This window comes from Tenebrio molitor, chromosome 9, assembly GCF_963966145.1.
Source record: "Tenebrio molitor chromosome 9, icTenMoli1.1, whole genome shotgun sequence".
NCBI classification, from domain to species: Eukaryota; Metazoa; Arthropoda; class Insecta; order Coleoptera; family Tenebrionidae; genus Tenebrio; species Tenebrio molitor.
In genome coordinates this window covers 18,894,894-18,915,652 of record NC_091054.1, presented here as the reverse complement: position 1 = coordinate 18,915,652, position 20,759 = coordinate 18,894,894, and the positions used below count along the sequence as shown (strand labels likewise).

General features: G+C 33.1%; 1 protein-coding gene across 2 annotated transcripts in view; it reads right to left on the bottom strand.

Annotated features, from left to right (window-relative positions):
• Positions 1–20,759, bottom strand: part of Gyc32E (Guanylyl cyclase at 32E) — a 68,773-nt gene that overhangs the window by 11,026 nt on the left and 36,988 nt on the right. For both annotated transcript variants that reach the window (XM_069058149.1, XM_069058150.1), the window contains one exon: positions 2,316–2,465. In XM_069058149.1, coding sequence (XP_068914250.1) covers positions 2,316–2,465 — 150 coding nt within the window. The remainder of the gene's footprint in view (positions 1–2,315; positions 2,466–20,759) is intronic.

The window sequence follows — 20,759 nt, the reverse complement described above, 5'->3', positions numbered from 1 at the left end:
GGCCTTTAAAACGCTCGTTTCACTCGCGTTTTAAAATGGCCCACGCGTGTCAAAAAACGCCCAATTTACACACAAACTCGTCAAAGAAACTACTATTTTTACTAATAAATAATCATAATCATAAGGAAAATACAACCTCGACTTCGCCTCGTGCCTGAAACCTGGTTTTCGTGCTGTAAAATCCCTACCGTTCTCTAAAGTAAATAACAATATTTTGTGCAGAAAAAAATTGTGTGCACATATTTCAATGCAGAATATTCATTTTCATTAAGAAAGTAGGATATGAAAAAGAACGTCTTCGAAGCGGTTCATGCATAATTAAATGCAACAGCAGAATCTCTAAAAGAATTTTCCGTTCAGCGGGTCTTTTCTCTTTAATGCTGGTGTATTGGTCGGCAATAAAAATTTTTGCTTTGTTTTAATATCGTAGGTTTTATCTTATTGCATTAAAAAACAATCAATTTTCTTGAAATCATTGTAGGCTGTAAACTGTTCTAATTAACAGTCAAAACAGTTTTTTTAATGTAATGTGGGAATTGAAACTGAAATTCTTTCAATCATAAGCGTTTTTTGCTCAGTTGGGTAAAGACAAAATTTCACGGTAAACTGAACGCCTGACGTACTGTAAATTACGACATACGTGACATAAACAAAATTTTTGTCAAAGAACTCTTGACCAAAAATTTATTTAGAGACACGATACAATATTTTAAATGTTTTGGTTTTTGCTAAAATTACGACTGCATTTTATGTAAACATATAGCTTGCAGGAAATAACTTGTGTGACATTTAGAACCATGTCTTGGATTTTCATTATTCATGTCAGAACATTCAGCTGACATTTTTAGCAATCATATTTGAAATACTTCCATACCCCTCAAGATTCTCTGCATGAGAATCTTAAAATCAATGTTGGCACTAATGTGAAAATAAACAGAACGTATATCAGAGGCCCAAGAACGGAGCTTTGCGGTACATCAAAAGAATTTATTAGTATATTTAAATCTGAATCGGATATATTTCACAGACTGTTTCTTACCCCAACGATGAGATAGGCCCAACTGCTGAAGTTTGTTTAACAAGGCATAAAGATCCAAACGATTGAAAGCTTTGGATAAGTTTGCATAGATTACGTCGACTTGAAATTTAGCGTCAAGATAAATTGCGGATACGAACATAAATTGGTTATCGTAGAACGGACGCTTTTACGAAACTATACTGAAACTCTGGAAATTTTGTTTCTAAACAAAATATGAAACAAAATAATTTGCAAAACCTTGGAAAAGTTGGAAATAAGAAATGTTTCCAGATATTTTTTTCTTATTTCTATCTTCTTAAAGATCGGCGAAACGCTTTTTAAAGAGCAGATAAAGTATAACAATCAGATTAACACTCACCTTCAAATCAACTGATAACATGACAATGATAGATACATGACCTGAATAAAATTTGAACAAAGTATACCTATTTAAATATTTACAAAATAAGTCAAGGAGCAAGAGAATTGTTGTAAGTTCGAGGATCGATTAGTTTTTCTTCTCAACAAAACGATGTAGAATGTTTTTTGGGAAGTACAAATCAAGTTTGTATATTCGTTTGTGTATCTAATCATTAAAGCCGCGAAATTACATTTTGTTTTGTTTCCTTTTGGATGCTTCCACATAAATAAATAATTAATTATAGAACAAGTTGCATCGATAACGACGAGAGGCACATGAGAGTATGCAACACACTGTACACATCGAAGTGACAGCATCAGATGAACACATTTCCAGTTGATACAGAATGACATATTATCCATTTACTAAACTCCCGCACTGTCAAAGTATTTGTAAGTTGCCACACTGCCGTTCTGAGGCTAGTAATTTTTACTTTAACGTTGGCGCAAAAATTTGAAATTTCAAATTTGAAGTTTAATAAATTCGGTTTCTTTCATGCAAAGAATTACTTAACACGAAATAGCTGAACAAGAAGAAGATATGAAATGTAAGAAATACTGTTAACGGCCAGAGAGAAGCAGGGTATTGTTAATTATTGTTTGGAAAGAGGAGAATTCACTCCATTAATATAACCAAACTTTTCTTGTTGACGTTTTTATAACTAGACTAGACTAGACTTTTACAGGCAGCTGAAAGTTATGTCACCATAGGTACACTCCAAAAAAAATAAAAAATCTGACACTGACAGTGCGGGAGTTTAATAAACGGATAGTAAATATGTGACCTCGTACCCTAATGAATATTCTTTGATTTGTTACCGCAATGGTAAAAATTCTCTTCCGTTGGTCGCCCCTGATCGTTCTCAACATTTCTTACCTCTCCGTATTATTTTGATTCTTCTGTTGGGGTCGTAAATTTCGTCATCGACGGATATCACTACGTAATCCCCGGTGTCCAGGAGCTTCCGCCGCTGTAAACACTTGATGAAGTCGATTAAGGCGATGTGCTCTCCGACGAAAACATACACTAAAAAGAAAAACGCGATATTACGTTCCATCGAGTTCATTCGAACGATTAAGCGGTGTTTTGTTTGGAGGGTGAGGGCGGCCGGGAGGATAGTTAGCGAACAATCAGGATATTCAAGGAAGTGGAAGAGTCGCAATTAAGGGAAGACCGTTCATCTTTGTAGATACTCGCGAAACGGATGTTCTACAATATAATTTCCTCGAGATGATCGGTTTGAGAGGCGCTGGTGAAAAAGTTTGAATAAGTGTGTCAGAGGAGCTGTGGGAATTCCATCTCCTATTGTTATGGATATGTAAGGATGTAGGCCAAGGATGACGCTTGTGCTGAAATGGAATGTGATCATTTTCGGTAATAATGTGCCCCGGAAACGAGTGGGAGCGATCTTTACGGAGAAAACAAGAGGAGAATAAATATTGTTTGCAAAATAAAAAAACTAATTTCCAGTTTTTACAGATCAATCATCAATTGACTGAAGTTTTACATCATCCTTAAAATACACTTCGAAATTATTCTGTAACATAAAAAATGTCTCACGTCATACTAGGCGTCACTAAAATTCATTTTACCACTTATTCTAGGATAATAATTGTTGCTTATAATTACAGTAAACGTCGAAAAATCGAAAAATCGAAAAGTTATTTTCTAGGTTAACAGCAGCACACCGTTGACGTTTCTTTGACATTGACACTAATTGTTTACGCTTAGGCCTTGAAGGCTTATTTTCATAGAATTCCACTACGACATGACTGATAATTTGCAACGCTTGCTCTGATTTGTTTTCTTTTTGATCACATTCTAGAACATTTTTAGAAACATGCAAAGTACAATTTTAGTAAAAATATTGTTCAATTAGCTGGAAGTGCAATAATTTATAGAGTTATTTTTATACTGACGTGCGAATTAATCTACGAACTGATTTTAATTTTTCTTCGTATAACGGTTTCCATATCATTTTGGTTTTTTGACACAATTTTCAAAAATAAATAAAAATAAACAAGAATAGTAGTTCTTTACGTAGAAAATTTGGTGTTAAAATATCAGTAGATTTAGCAAACCTAACTGTGCTGTAATAAAAATCTCTAGGATAAAAGTGAAACTGTGCTTTTTGAAGCAATAACTAAGGAAACAGTTTTGCTTAAAACATTTAAATTGTCTGGGAGGATATCACAGAACTGCTTTTTTTTCAATTCATGTTCAAAAAGAAGGAATAATTACTCACTAATCTCAAATTGGTACTAAAACACATTATCAGATTTTCAAATCTTATAACTAAAATAAAACATTGAAATCTGAATTTTTTCTGAAAAAAAAACATTTTTATATTCTTAATTATGGTTAATTATATTATCTTGTTTAATATTGATTGTTTGGGTTTACAGTGAGAAAAAGGTAGAGATGTTGGATTTTCTCATGGGCTATGAGTCATATATCTGCGCAAACGACAAATATCGGTCTCAAGTAGACGCTACAAACCGGCCAGAAAACATCGTCATTCGTTACATTAGTTTGGTCTCGTAGACGTCTCTAAGAGTAGATAGTGTTCCTCCGAAATTTAACGGGTCGCTAAAGTAGTCGACGTTTTCAGCTTTCGTTTACAAATTGTTCACTGGTTTATCGCTCCGCCTTCGCGTAGGTATTTCCAATGAAAGAATCCAACATCTCTACTAGACGTTAGTTTCCATTATGATGGTACTTGGTCCGGATTTTTCATTAGGAAATTCAGAAACTAAGGTGATGGATTATATTTTTTTATATTTTTCAACCAAAAATGTTGAAAGAAGGCACTTCAATACGTGTACTTTTTCAAATAAGATTTCTGCAACAAACTGATTATATAATATTTAATGCAGCAAGTAAGCTACTCTATTTATTGTATAAAATACAATATGGCAGAAATGAGTATATGTATTAGATTAGATGTGTATTAGATCTTACTCAAAGGTCCCACAAGCATGGCTCTTGTAATTACAATTAATAAACATCCAAATTCAACCAATTTGATCGCATTTCTGTTTATTTTTAGAAAAGTTATTAAGATTTTTTGTAGAGACTTTATTATAATTGTATAAATAGTTATTTAATAAACTAGTTTGTTAATGTAGCCGATTAATAATCGAAACTGTTTAAAGTACGAACGAGTGTAGCGAGTGGAAATCTAATAATAATAATAATAATAACAATAATAATAATAATAATAATAATAATAATAATATAACATATCTGAAACCGAAAGATTCGGATACTAAAAATCCATCAAAATATAGGCCAATCACATGTCTGCCTACAATTTATAAAATTATGACATCTTGCATTAAAGTAATAATTTACGATCATTGTCAAAAATTAAATATACTTAATGAAGAACAAAAAGGTTGTGTTAAGGAGTGTCTTGGTTGTAAAGAACAACTCATAATAGATACAGTAATAATGGAACAAGCTAGAAAAAATAATAGAAATATTTATACCGCATTCATAGACTACAAAAAAGCCTATGATTCAGTACCACATTCATGGTTAATTAAAATTCTTAAAATTTATAAAATTAATTTGGATTTGATTAACTTTTTATCCCATGTTATGACATTTTGGAGAACTACTTTAAATTTATCAATAAACAATACTAAATTAAAATCCGAGCCTATTCAAATTAAACGGGGAATTTATCAAGGAGATTCTTTAAGTCCTTTATGGTTTTGTCTAGCCATTAATCCTTTGACAAATCTATTAAATAGCACTGGATACGGTTTTAATATTAGACTTAATAATACCACACTATCCAAATTAAATCACCTTCTTTATATGGATGACATAAAACTTTATGCATCTAAAAAGAATCATATTTTATCTTTACTAACAATAACTGAAAATTTTTCAAATGATATTGGGATGAGTTTTGGTATTGATAAGTGTAAAACGCAATCAATATGTCGTGTTCTTTACGAAAATTTAGAATATATAACTAAAGAAGGAGAAATCATTAAAAATTTAAATAAAGGAGAATTTTATAAATATTTAGGTATTAATCAATCAAATCATATTAAACATTCAATTATAAAAGAAAATTTAGAAAAACAATTTTATTTATGATACAAAAATTTCCGATAATATTGCGGAATCTGGAAAAGTGCCCCGAATGCTTGCAGCGTTTCCACGTTGAATGGCAAGGAAAATCCTCTCGAAAAGGAATTTCTTTGATTTTTAATCGCCTGATTCCGCGATAAGTCGGTTTCCGATGACATTAATGAAATCGATGGCTTTATTTAAGTATTAAATCTATTTTAAAATCAAAATTAAACGGTAATAATTTAATTAAAGCAGTTAATACATATGCTGTTCCATTGTTGACCTGTTCTTTTGGTGTTATAAAATGGTCCAAAACTACAGAATATAAATATTCAAATTAGAGTTCTTTTTACAAAATTTTGTAAACATCACCCCAAATCTGCTATTGAAAGATTTAATTTACCACGCGAAAATAGTGTAGGGGTTTTTCAAATCTAGAAATTCTACAACACAATCAAATTGCTTCACTAAAAAATTATTTTCTCAATAGAGCTCGTGATAACACTTTTTTTAATGCTTTGGTTTCAGCGGATAAAGGTTACACACCTTTAAATTTAAGTGATAATATAATTTCAGATATTGTTGAGCCAAATATACCTGACACTATAACAAATATAAAACAAAAGTCAAAAGTTACATGGGAGATATTTTAAAGAACTAGAACAGCCAGAAATTAATATTCAAGTTCTCATGCATGGCTTAAAAAATCAAATATTCATCCTGAGACTGAGGGTTTTATATTTGCAATAGAAGATCGTGTTATAAATACAAGAAATTATAAAAAACACATATGCGGTTTACAATCGATCATTGATAAATGTAGGATTTGCGGAACTGAAGGGGAAACCATTGAACACATCATTTCTTCTTGCACCGTTTTGGCTCAAAGCGAATATAAAAAACGTCATGATATATTCGCAAAAATTATACACATGAATTTAGCAGTTAAATTCAACTTATTAAAGAATACACAACCACATTATATTTATAAACCAAAAAGTTGTTTGGAAAATGACAATTACAAATTATATTTTGATCGTACAGTTATAACTGACATTCATATTCAGCATAACAGACCAGACATTATGATTTTAAATAAACAACAAAAGCAAGCATATCTTTTAGATATAGCTGTTCCAAATTCACACAATATAACACAGACATACAGGGTGTCCCAGAACACGCGTATCAGCCGTTAACCACGAGTTCTCCTTTTTCATCTGATGAAAATTTTACAAGAAATATTTTTTTGAAGTCCATAGTTTATAAATTACAACAATTTTATGTTAGCCAATCATAGAAGAATGATTAATTAATTATCTAAGTAAATTTTACTGTGAACTGTTCTTCACATAGTAACATAATTAATATTAAAACAACAAATAAGTTCAATATTTATTTGGTCCATTGTACAATCGCAGTTGTCACGCTAATGTCACGGTGACATTAAGTTAGAGCATTTAATTTTTTTTGACAATACAAAAATGTTCAGCTCTGAAGAATACACCGAAGTGCTAATAATATACGGTGAAAGTGGAAGAAACGCTAATGCAGCAGAAAGGCTGTATCGAGAACGTTTTTCAAATCGCCTACATCCTAGTTCAAACGTTATTTTAAGACTAATTAACAGGGTACGAAACAGCGGTTCTGTGGTACCAAACAGAAAAGGTGTTGGTGGTGTCGATCGCACGGTTCGTACTCCTAATACTGAAGATAAAGTGCTTGAAACATTTAATGAAGATGGGACGAGAAGCATTAGAAATGTGGCCAACACAATGGGTCTTACAAAAAGCACTGTACAAAGAATTTTACGGGATAATCGTATGCACGCTTATCATTATACTAAAGTGCAACATCTATTACCAGAAGATTATGCACCTCGAGTAGAATTTTGTACCTGGTTACTAGAACAACATGCAGAAAACCCATTTTTCCTTAAGAAAATTTTATTTACTGATGAGTCTTATTTTTTTCGCCAAGGCACTTTCAACAGTCATAGTTTTCATGTATGGGCTACAGAAAATCCGCACGAAGTTTTTATTCACGGTTTTCAAAATCGTTTCAGTATAAATCTCTGGGCTGGCATCCTCGGTGATTCTCTAGTAAGCATTCCATTTTTCACTCGGCGTTTTCTTATTACAAGTCAAACTATTTTGTAGATTGGACAATTTGAATTTCCGGCAAGATTAAATGGTGAACATTATCTACAATTTTTACAAGAAAATTTACCAGATCTACTGGATCATGTACCTTTAGCAAATCATGTAAACCATTGGTTCCAACAGGATGGGGCACCGCCTCATTTTGCAGCAAATGTAAGGGACTTTTTAAACCAAGAATATCCTAACCGCTGGATAGGTCGGGGGGGGGGGCCCAGAAATTGGCCCGCAAAGTCACCGGACCTTACTCCTTTAGATTTTTTTCTGTGGGGCCACGTCAAAAACTTGGTTTAATGTGTGCCCGTGAATAATCTGGACACTTTGCGCAATAGAATAAGGGACGCTATGGCAATGGTGACTCCAGAAATGTTACAAAATGTTCGGAGCAATTTACTGAAAAGAGCAAGGCTGTGTATTCAAGCTGGGGGTGGTCGATTCGAACACTTACTTTAATTTTTTTTTGTAAAGTTTTTTCTCGTTTTCTATTGTTAAATGTCAAACTGACAACAAATTAAAGTTAGCCAAACATTTAATCACAACTTTTTTAATTGCTTCAGCCACGGCTTCCTAGATTAGAAAGAGACTTTTGTCTCTTATACGGCTGCGCGAGTTCATGAAATGTCTGTTTTTTCTAGCTTTTTCTATACTAACTCCCTCTATTGATCCGTTTTGTAAATTTTTGCAAATTCGCGGTAGTAATTTAAACATCACAGGAGTCGGGTGTTAAAAAGAATTGATGACACGAATGACAAAATATTGTCACCAACACTTTAATTGTCACTGTTTCATTCTGCGTGTTTCATTGACAAATATTTTTCTCGTAAACTGCTAGAATATGTCTGAAATAAGGAAATGTTGTGTAAATAATTGCAATTCACATAATTTGAACAATATTTCGTATCATGGCTTTCCCGCAAATTTGAGTTTGAATTTAAAATGGAAACAAACATTGATTAATTATACTGGTAAGGTGTAATTATCCTCATATACAAGTATAGATATTAACATTGTTGCACTGATATATGTTTAGATATTCCCAATTTAAAGGAATATTCACTCGTATGTAGTGAGCACTTTAAGCCTAATGATTTTCGTTCGACCACAAAGCGGCGAATGTTAGTTACAGGAGCGATACCTTCTATATTTAAGGTATATTTATCATCATAATAAAACCAAATTTTATGTTAATACAGTTTTAGTCTTCAAATGATGATATGAACATAGCAACTAATATTTTGGAAAACTTTGGATGTTCTTGTGAAATCGGTACTCAAACGACAATCAAGTCTAACACTATAAAAGACTTGTTCTATACAAAATTGTGTTTGGCACAGAAATTGAAGCGGTTGCAAATTCGCTACAACAGACTCAAAGAACGAGTAAGAGTAAGAGTGGAAAAAGACAAAAATAATTCAGAGTGGAAATGTATGCAAACAATTAAAACTGATGCCGCTAATATGAATCCCCGAGCCATATTTATTTTGGACCAAATTAAGAATTATAGCAAGAAGGTTCCAAGATGGTCAGAATTAACCATTCGCCAGTGCATTGCGTGGAGATATTCTTCCCCAAAAGGATACGAGTTTCCAAGAAATCTGCTTTTTAAACTACCCTGCAAATCAACATTAAGTAAATACTTTGGTACAGGAAATGATAACTTAATCAAACACAGACTAATGTGTGAAATTAAAACCTTGAGAGCTTCTGAAAAAGTTTGTTCTTTGGTGGTTGACGATATGGCTGTCAGAGAAAGCATATCTTATTCGAAAGCAGAGGACCGTATATTCGGTTTAGAAACAATAAATCAGTCCCAGGATAAAATTGGAGCTAAGCCAGTTATCGCTAATCAGCTTCTTTGTTATGTAATATATGGATTGTCAACAAAATACATAATACCCGCAAGCTACTTTTTTCATAGGCAATTGACTGGGAAGGATTTATATAAACTAACGTTGGAAGTGTTGAAGATGCTTAGTGAGTGCGGGTTTTTTGTTATTAGAATTGTAGGGGATAATCACAAATCCCACGTTGCACTGTTTAAGCATTTTGGAAATGGCACACTGGAAAATGTAGTCCCGCATCCATACAATCCCGGACTTAAGTTTTTTTTTGAGTTTTGACTATTGCCACCTAGTCAAAAACGCACGGAATTTGTTTTTAGATCATGACATGGCTTCGTCTGATGGACAAATTTCGGCAAATTATTTAAGAGAACTCTCAGATATTCAAGAAGGTCTAATAACAAAGCCTGTCAGATATTTAACCAAAAAACATCTCTATCCATCCAATTTTGAAAAGATGAAAGTATATTTAGCAGTGCAAATATTTTCACCACGGGTTACTGCATCATTAGTATACCTTGCTGACCATGGTGGCGAAGAGTTGGCTCATTTTAAGGATTGCACTGCAACTGTGAAATATATGGAAACTATCTATAAATTTTTCCAGCTGCACGACGTTAGCAATAAAACCCAACATATCCATCAGAGAGATACTAATACTGCTCCCTATAACAACATTAACGATGCTCGACTATCATGGTTAAATGGAGAATTTATCCAATATATTAATGATATACAGTCCAGTTCAGAAAATCTCGGCATTAAAGGATTAAGCAAAGAAACAGCTGAAGCATTAATTTTTACTGCAAGAAGCACAAGTTTATGTATTAAATATTTAATTGGCGATCTTGATTTTTTCTACGTTTTGACAAGAAGTTTTAGTTCGGATCCGGTGGAATCATTATTTGCAAACGTCAGACTTCGTGGTGGTTGTAATGATTTAACAGATTGCAGAACAGCTGAATATGCTCTCAGACAAATTTTAAGAAGTGGTCTGATAAAAACTATAAATAATAGTAACGCAATGAATGGAGTTGAATACACCAGCAATGTAAAGCTTGACGTTAATTCTGACTATAATGATAGTCATGAAATTGCCATAATTCTAAATGACGAAATAGTAGAAGATTTAGAAAATGTAACTACATTTAGATGTGATGTCAGTTCACGTGATATAGAATCAGCAGCTACAGCATTTCTATGTGGGTATCTAATTATGAAAGTTCAAGAATCTGTGAATTGTGATTTATGTTTATCCCTCTTACGAAGCTCCTCTCTTGAAAAAACAAATGCCTTGTTGGAACTTATTTACAATCAAGATCGTGGAAGACTAAATTACCCCAATGAAAAATTTGTAGCTTTAATGATATATGCCATTCAAATTATGGTAAAAATTCTGCCTAATCTTCCAACCAACAAGGTCGACTTCATTTTAAAGAATGTATTTGTATCCTACCTTTGTAATAACCCAATTTTTCAATGCGAGTGTCATTTTAAGTTGGTATGTAACATTATAGTAGCCAAATTAGTGCCTGCAGTATTAAAAAATTATTGTAATTTAGAATCACAAAAAATTAAGAAAATCAATATTAATACTAAAAAAAGAAAATTATTAAAATTAAAATAATCATCCTATTAATTAGGTTTTTTTTTACAATACATTGTTTCAATATGCAAAAACGGCGTTTTTTATTTGGTTTCACATTGCACTGTAACTGACTGTAACATAATTGATTATTGTTAAATTGAATAGTAGGCAACCAAATATGCAATGTATTGTGTCGCCCTCACAAAAACAGAAATAAGGCCTCGTACTAAAAACTCACGCGGCCGTTAAGAGACAAAAGTCTCTTATTAATCTAGGAGGCCGTGGCTTCAGCTAACATCATTTCCTAGGAAACGCAAATATGTAGTCATTTTACCTTTAAGGAAGCTTGTTTAACGGACACCGACACCATCTTTGCTTTTTTAAATGGAAAGGCCCCACTTTGATTTCAAATTTGGATTCTACTTTCAGGGCCGTACCCAAGGGGGGGATTAGGGGGTTCAAACCCCCCCCGAAATGCTAAACGGTGCCGGCGCAGGCACATTGAAACTCCGCACCGCTCGCTTTGGAAAAATAACAAAAACACAACTATAGGCAACCCATGGGTGCCCCAAAATTTGCGGAACAATACATGTTAGAAAATAGTGAGAAAAATAATAACTGTATGGAATAGACACTAAAACATAAACTTTTAACAGAACCGTGGATACGAGAGGAAGCCTTTAATTTTCCTGTCAGCGAAAATAGAAATTTAAAATTTCAAGGAGGTTGGTTAAAAAAATGTCAATAGTTTACTTACACATAGTGTAAATTATGCGTACAGTTTCGAGCTGCGTATGAAGGAAAAGGACAGAATTAAAAACTCATATCTCTTGTTTCTTCTCCCTTAAAAAATTTCATTTTGACTTTTAAATGAAACTGCTTTAATTCCTTATTTGTAAAACGTTAAACATGGTATCTAGCAATCTGAGCTTTTAGTATGTTGTGTTGCATAATATTAAATTTTCGCGAGAACTACGGTGAACCTGTATATAGAAAAGAATTAACTGACATCAGAAATACTTTGGACGTGTCTACAGTCTATTCCATTTAAGTATGCAATATAGAATAGCATAGGGACTATTTTCACGTCGTTGATTGGGCAAAATGAGAGAAAAGTTTACACCAAGGCAATGTTCGATTTTTGATAACCACTGTCAAATTTTGATATTTCATCGATTTTTTGGTTATTAGTGTCAACCTTATCGACTTGTTGTATCAAACGCATCATTAAACTATAATTTTGTTATTAGAATACCACTACGGTAAGTTCCTTTATGACTTTTTTTTTGTTAATTTTGCTTGGAATGTACGTTTTCAAATTTGCCGCGTTCGTCAGTGTGAAACGTTCTCTATTCGAAGCGACATCTACTGCATTCTTAGATATAGGCAAAAATCCATTACCGATAATAGAAACAGACTATCTCTTATTTCATTTTAAAATAAAGACGTGTAGGTACAATGATGACAATGTTTTTTTTTGCTTCTATTTCGCCTTTTTTCATTCGCTTTTCATAGACCAGCAAGGAATTTAAGCCAACCCCTCCCCCCCCCCAAAATAAAATTCCTGGTTACGGCCCTGTCTATTTTAAATATTGAGTTTGGAACGTCCTTTTATCAATACTTTTCTGTCGTCGTTTTTGACCTACAGATTGTCCCAGAACTGGCGAATCAGATTTATATTCTTTAGTCGTAATGGAGGTCACTAATGGAGCAGAAGACCGGCCAAACCTTTAGGAATTCAAACAAAAAAACTTTATTTATTTCCAATAGTTCAGGAGTTATACATTTTTTAATGAAGCCCTGCAACCCCGCTTTTTCACAAAAACGATGACAGATAAGTGTTGACAAAAGGACATACTAAACTCAAAATTTAACATAGAATCCAAATTTGAAATCAAAGTGGGGCCTTTCTGTTTAAAAAAACAAAGATGGCTTCAATTTCCTGTATTTCCGGAGGTGTATTTCCGCCATTTTGAAAATATTTCATTTGAACTTGGAGCAGTCGATTATGGTCGGCTACCAATTTTCATAAATTAATACGATTTTGGAAAATCAGAAAGTTTCTAACGAACGGACTACGTGAATCGCTCTGTATAAAATGTTTCACCTTAGAGCCTTATAAAAATTTTCACATTTGGGTGTGTTGATGAATTTTGTGTTACACGATGAAAAAAGAATATAAATAGATATGTATGTAATTATCATTTGATTTATGTACCTATCTTTCGTGTGGTCAACTTGGTTAACACGTGACATTTGCATGTTCACCCGTTACGACAATAATAATTGCATTAAACCCACACGTTATCAGTTAATATAATATTTAATCGGTAGAAGCAGACATACTTCCGTTTGTACAGAATGTTAACAATTTTCCAATAATGTATTATTAATAAATGCATTATTTAAAATGTTACCCCCTTAGTTAATTTACCCTTTATAATTAATCGTCAAGTTCGGTAACCTTTACAAATCTCAATTAAAAGTCAACTCGGCGATGTATTTTATTAATTCGGCTCGCTTTAATCGCTAATTGATCTCACTAATTAGATTTGGAATATTAAATTTTTAGCCCATTAAAAAGTCAATTATGAATGAAATGTTTTCGTTTTTTCATTAAAATAGAAAACATGTGTAGGTGTATTAACATCCGAACAACAACAAAAAATTATATTGTAAGAGTACACAAGTTGTGTAAGCTGATTATTAATATAACGAGAGTTCAAATAAATTTGAAGTTGTGCAGACCGTGACTTTCTCTCTCTATTCCAGACATACTCGTCTTTTCAGTTGACAAATCCTTTGATTTATTTCGATAAATAACAAATCGAAGTTTTCTGTTCAATTTGTATTATTTCCCTTACTCTTTAAAGAGTTTCTCAAATTAAATTATATTAGTGGTTGTCCACTTTCATTCTTTCGTTTCACATTTTCTGTTTCACGAAATATTTGACAGCTGATCAAGCTACGCGATAGGTTAACAGAAACAAAAGCAAGCATTAGGCCATTTGACCACAAATTTTTTGAACACACGTTAGTAGTAAGAGGGGCCGCTAGTGAACACAGGTACTTTTTTAAGGAAAACACCCCGATTTTCAAGGGTAAACAGAAAAGCAGAAAAAATCGTGAAAACACCCCCGTTTTTAAGGTATATTTTAAAATTAACATTTTTTCAAAGATTTTGCCATGTTTTTCCATTGGGCCACTTTAGCACAAAAGTGAATACGGCTTCACAGTCCTGTTTTACAAGGTTAACGACTTTAAAAGAAAAACAGTATTTATTATTAAATTAGGATTATATGCGATTTTACCCTGTTATAGCAATAATAGAGGTTTAGCATAATTATAGAACTACTTATGTCAAAAATAGATTAAATTTATTTAAAAGAATTATATGAGTTGGAAAATTTGGTGTATGCCCAAACGGTTTACACTTCAGAAAAATGAGTTTTTAAAAATTCTACAAATCTTCGCTTTTTCGTCTATAAATTCCCAAGAATTTAAAAGAATTCGGGCAAAGCCCTCATGACCGAAGGGAATTTATGCACATACATATTTTACTCATTACTTTTAATTTTCTTTTTTTAATTAATATCCAAATGGTATTGTATCAAAGTTTTCTAGAATAACTCTCTTGTCATAAACAAAACCAAATTCTTTTGTTTCTATTTTATTTAGTTTTAGTATCTCTGGTAATTCGATGATATTGTGTATTGATTTTGCAGTCTTTGTTCGTCTTTGACTCGGGACCGGCTCTGCTGGACTTTTCTAAAATATTATTTATTCTATCGAAATTAATCTTTTCGGACGTTTCATAGTTTAACGTAAATCCTTTTATTTTACAAACAACTTCACCTGTATTAGTCTTATAACAATAACTCTTTGGACCTGTTGATACCCAATCAGCAATCCATACGTCCTTACCTAATTCATCGGTGCAATCTCCCAATAAATATCCTGTTTTAACAGTGTTTTTGCCATTATCTATATACAGTGCATTTTTTTTAACTGTTGCCATAGAGAATTGCATGGTAAAACTTATACCCCCTGTTAACTTTTGTTCTGATGAAAATATTCAAACCATTTTTGGAACAAAGTTGGAAGATTTTTCAAACTATCGAATAGATTACAATTCAATATCCTAAACTGTCGAAAAAGTTGTGAAAAAATATTTCTAGCGCGTCGGAATAATAGTACGTCAAGCGGTCGCCAGAATACCGTCCCTGTCGGCTCAACTAGCACCTGAGATCTGACCATCTCCACTTTTGACTTTTGTCACTTTCATTTAAAAAATAAATAGCGAGATCTCTTCGAGGCTATGATTAAAATAAATAATAAATTAAAATATAAAACCTAATTTTTGTTCCCATATCGCCTACTACGTTTTTTCTTTTTTGTCAAATTATTTACATTCATTAATTTCAACTTTGAAGAGTAAAATTAGTAAAATAAAACTGCTTGTCGTTCGTTGTTCAAACAGTATGCATTACGTAGTCTTATTAATGATTACAAAAATAAAAATTTCCACCAAATCTGCAGTGGATCATCATAAGTTAACAGAGGGTATAATTTTTACCATGCAATTCCCTGCGGCAACAGTTAAAAAAAACGCATAAAAGATCAACCAGAAACTGTGGAGGAATTAAGGGCAAGAAAAACACGCGAAGAAATTTTCAAGATCGCTTGGAACATTATCTAGCAGTCGAACACTTTCAACATTTCTTTTAATAATTTCTGTTAATTTGTTGAGTTATTTGTGCGTTAACGTTTTGTTTTTTTTAATAAATAAATGTTTACATGTTCTGCCTTCCAAAAGCTAATTTAATCATAGCCTCGGGGAGATCTCCCTATTTATTTTTTAAATGAAAGTGACAAAAGACAAAAGTCAAAACTGGAGATGGTCAGGTGCTGGTTGAGTTGAGCCGACAGGGACGCTATTCTGGCGACCGCTCGACGTACTATTATTCCGGCGCGCTAGAAATTATTTTTTTCACAATTTTTTCGACAGTTTAGGATATTGAATTGTAATCTATCCGATAGTTTAAAAAATCTTCCAACTTAGATCCAAAAATGGTTTGAATATTTTCATCAGAACAAAAGTTAACAGGGGGTATAAGTTTTACCATGCAATTCCCTATGGCAACAGTTAAAAAAAATGCACTGTATACAATGCTATCTGTATCATAATATTCATAATACAGGCTGTTTGATGAAAAACGCCTCAACCCATAACTTTGTTATTTATTACCCGATTTCAATGAACAAAAAAAGTCAAAGATATGGTTTTTCAAGCGCTACAAAACAGCCATAAAATGGTTTTTTTTTGGCGTTATCTTCAATTGCTAACGATAGTCAACTTTTTTTTTAAATGGACACATGTAGTTTTTTAGGCTTGGTCTGGTAAGGTTTTTTTTTCTGGATCTAATGATGTATTGAAAGTTATCATTTGGTTCATAGCTAACTGAAAAAAAAATATTTTTTTTTTTTGTGGTTCAGCTTATTATAAAATTTTTAAGAGTGCCGTGAAAAAGAATCGGAATACAATGTACGATAAACGTCATCTAAACGTTAGCTTAGAAGTTTTCATCTGCTTTTTTAAACTTTTTTTATTTAAGTATAAAATATCATTGTCAGTCATGCAGGATAGCAGTCATTTGACTATTATTTTATGTTCGAGTGTAATAAAAATCGTAATTAGTCAAAAACAAAAAGTTAATAAATAATAAACATAAATAATAATAAATTTAATTTATTATTATTTATGTTTTCCAAGAAAATAATAATAAAACTCTTCAAGATTGCACCTGAAAATTTTCAAACTCACATTTGACATTTGTTGCTATTTGTATTCCAATTGTTTTTCACGGCACACTTGAAAATTTCATAATAAACTGAACCACAATTAAAAATTGTTTTATTTTTTTTCAGTCAGCTATGGACCAAACGATAACTTTTAATACATCGTTAGATTCAGAAAAAAAAACTTTATCAGGCTGAGGCTAAAAAACTACATGTGTCTATTTAAAAAAAAAGTTGACTATCGTAAGCTACTGAAAATAACGCCAAAAAAAAATTATTTTATGGCTACTTCGTAGCGCATGAAAAACCATATCTTCGGTTTTTTTGTTCATTGAAATCGGATAATAAATAAAAAAGTTATGGGTTGAGGCGTTTTTTATCAAACAGCCTGTATACTACATGTAAGAGAATTTTAAAAACGCAACAGAAAAACTACCTCTTCCACCCCAAACATGTGGCTCATAAATTATGTTCTAAAAGGTCCTCGACTCGGGGGTGATTTTTAAGAGTTCCACAGACGAGACAGGGGCAGTGTCGCTTGGCAGCTGCGACCGACGGGCTGTCCAAGGTACGAGTACGAGAGTGACGGCAGGTGAATAATTGTGGCCCGGGAGTGGTGTAGTGAATTAGGCTAGTGATAGCCGGTAATAGAGATACAGTTACCAGGTGTGTCGGTAACTGATTGATAGCAGGTTTGGGCAACCTGGGCTATAAATCAGTATCTTAATGCGTAAAACCTCCCTATACCATGGTATGATTCCTGAGCACCTGATGTCCGGGTGGGGCACCTTTGGCTCATGACACGGCTAGGCCGTTGACCGGGCGCGTCTCGTCGGGACGGCCGGTGGTGGCAACCAAATGCACCGATCATACGTTGCGGATTGTAAGGTTAGGAGGTCATCCCGGTCCCCACGTACTGAGGGGGCAGTGTAACGTATGAAAGGGAGCTATTGCGCTCTCACGCTGGCCGTGGCGGTCTTCTTCTGTGGAGGCTGCGGGCGAGCTGTGCACCCCAAACTGCACACGGGGCTATTACAGGTGCTACCAGAACATCCAACGCAACCCAGGAATGTAGCGCTCTGAAGACGACGCCCGTGATTGGAGCCCCTCATCATGATAGAAGCTAGGGGGAGGAATCCCCCGGGTGAGTCACTGTATTATTATTATTATTATTATTATTATTCAAAGAACCCAACAGAAGAATTCCAATTATAGGGTTCTGTTAAAAATTAATGACATCAAGAGAATGAGAAGTATCTGTATAGCCTGAATGCTCTAGACTGACATCAGTTGCATATGCAAATGTATCAAATACTGCTGAAATTTCTCGATTTGACGCAGTTCAAGGCAGATAAAAGAGTCTATAATGCCGCGATTTCATTCCTCGAGATCCAGCATTAAATGCTAACTGGGATAAGATTTCCGAACAGTCTAAAATATTATGCAGGAGTTTGAAAGCAAATATTGCTAACGCTTTTTTGCAAGAAGTAGCAAAGCTGACACAGTCAAAACGATTTAGAAGATATGTCTGCGCAATACCAATGGGAGGATATTCACCAACATCCCGAAGATAAAGGTATTTTAGAAATTTTCGTATGATCTGCTCTAGTTTAGCTGCTTGAATATTATGATGCGGCTGCCATATGATGCAAGCATAGTGAAGTTTACTTCTTATGAGGAGCACACCGACTTTATCCACTAATGTTTCATCATCACCTAGCTCAGTAGAAGAAAATAAGTAGATATGTATATTGAATATATAAAATAGATATTTAAAAAAATTTGTTGGAATTTTATTATTACAGGGGAATCGCAATAACAAACGGTTTGCTGAAGTGACCCAACAAAAACAAGGCAACGAGGTGAATTTTTAAGTGTTTTTTGTTTTTTTTTCTTTGAAAAAATGTTAATTTTAAAATATACCTTAAAAACGGGGGTGTTTTCACGATTTTTTCTGCTTTTTTGTTTACCCTTGAAAATCGGGGGTGTTTTCACGATTTTTTCTGCTTTTCTGTTTACCCTTGAAAATCGGGGTGTTTTCCTTAAAAAAGTAGCTGTGTTCACTAGAGTTCCCTCTTACTACTCACGTTGCTTCAAAACACGTTCTTTCAAAACGTGTACCTAATGTGGTTTTTAGATTAATTAATATTGACCAATACAAATTACTGCAGATTAAGGTCAACAGATTTATTAATACTGCACGAATAATTGATTCTACCCCTTTATTATATTACAAATCTGGGGTAAATACGGTATTTAAAATAAAATGAATTTTTCCCATATTTGTATTTCTGTGTATTATCTGTATTTCTGTTACAGGGTAATAAGTTCGTAAATGTATTTTTTACAGGAAATGATCATTAATAAAAAAAAATCTCAAATGAAGACAATCAGACTAATGATGTACACATCTTCTAGATATTTTTATTATCAATAACACTCAAATTGCTAAATTGATATAATTATTTGTTACATAACATAAGAAAGAAAGCAATAAAAACCAGTAAGTGATGTCTTTTTCAAATTGAGATATAGAAATATCTCAAATATCCTTTAATATCTTCGAAAGTTTTAGTTGAATCAGTTTGTTACTACATGAATAAAAATTAGACTATTTTCTGCTCGTTCAACTTGTCAAATAGGTGAGCGATAGAATTTTGCAAAAGCTTATCTCACTTTATTATGTGGAAATTCAAACTATGTATGTAATTGTGAATGGAAAATTTTGTCATACAAAAAGTACAATATACAAAAATAAATACAACTTTTTTAGGCACCTTAATGAAAACTGTAATTTTATGTACTCACCACGACCGGCTGTATAATAACCGGCCTGTTCAAAAGTGTAATTTGAGTGATCCCCGCAGAGCGCTAGTGTACGGGCGCTTTTTGGGGATATTATTCATCTTAAGTTTTTGTCACCGAGAGTTTTTCTCGTTCAAATGACATTCGAAATTAAAATCAAACACACAAAAATACAATTGTGTTCAGTATTATTTTAGAAAGAAAATATGAACTTACTGTACTCAATCTTAACTCTAAAATCGTGTCTAAACATATTTTTCTGATTTTTTATTCTTTAGAAGCGCCCGTACTGTGGCGCCCTCATCGGTGAAAATTGGCTCTTTCTCGGAAACATTTTCGCAATGCTTTTTTAATGAAATGAACAGGCCGGTTATTATACAGCAGGTCGTGGTACTCACAAATGAACGCAAAGTAACTCTTTTTCGGACACTGACCGTGGCGCCATCTGTTGTTCTATTTAGTAAATTAGCAAACAAAACCGGTAATTGCCCTGTGACCATAAATTATGTAAATAAGTAATTGTATTGCAAATAGTAAATTTCTACTTTTGTTCGCAAGCTGATAATAAATCCTATTAAAAAAATGTGAATTTGTATTAATAAATGTATCTATTTGAAAAAATTAATTTGTAATTTTTCCAATGATGTCTTTTGCTTTGTAGTTCGTGCGCCTAAAAAATTTTATGTAGACCTACACCTACCTGCACTTCTGCCAGAAAGTGCCTTTTGTCCTCGCCTGTGTTAAGCCTCGACTGCGCCTCGGACAAAAAACCCAGACTCGGACGAAAAAAATACACTTTTTGGCCTTGATACACAAAAAACTATTTCTTTGTTCGACACTGTCAGAATTTGAGAATTTTCTCCTATGTGAACGGATTTTGATAAATGTCACAACTTGTCAAAACGAAATGTCAAGCTAATTTTAAAAATGGCCCACGCGTGCCAAAAAAGGCCCAATTTACACACAAACTCGTCAAATAAACTACTATTTTTATAATGTGAAAATATTAGAAAATAATAAACTTTTCCGTTTCTAAAAC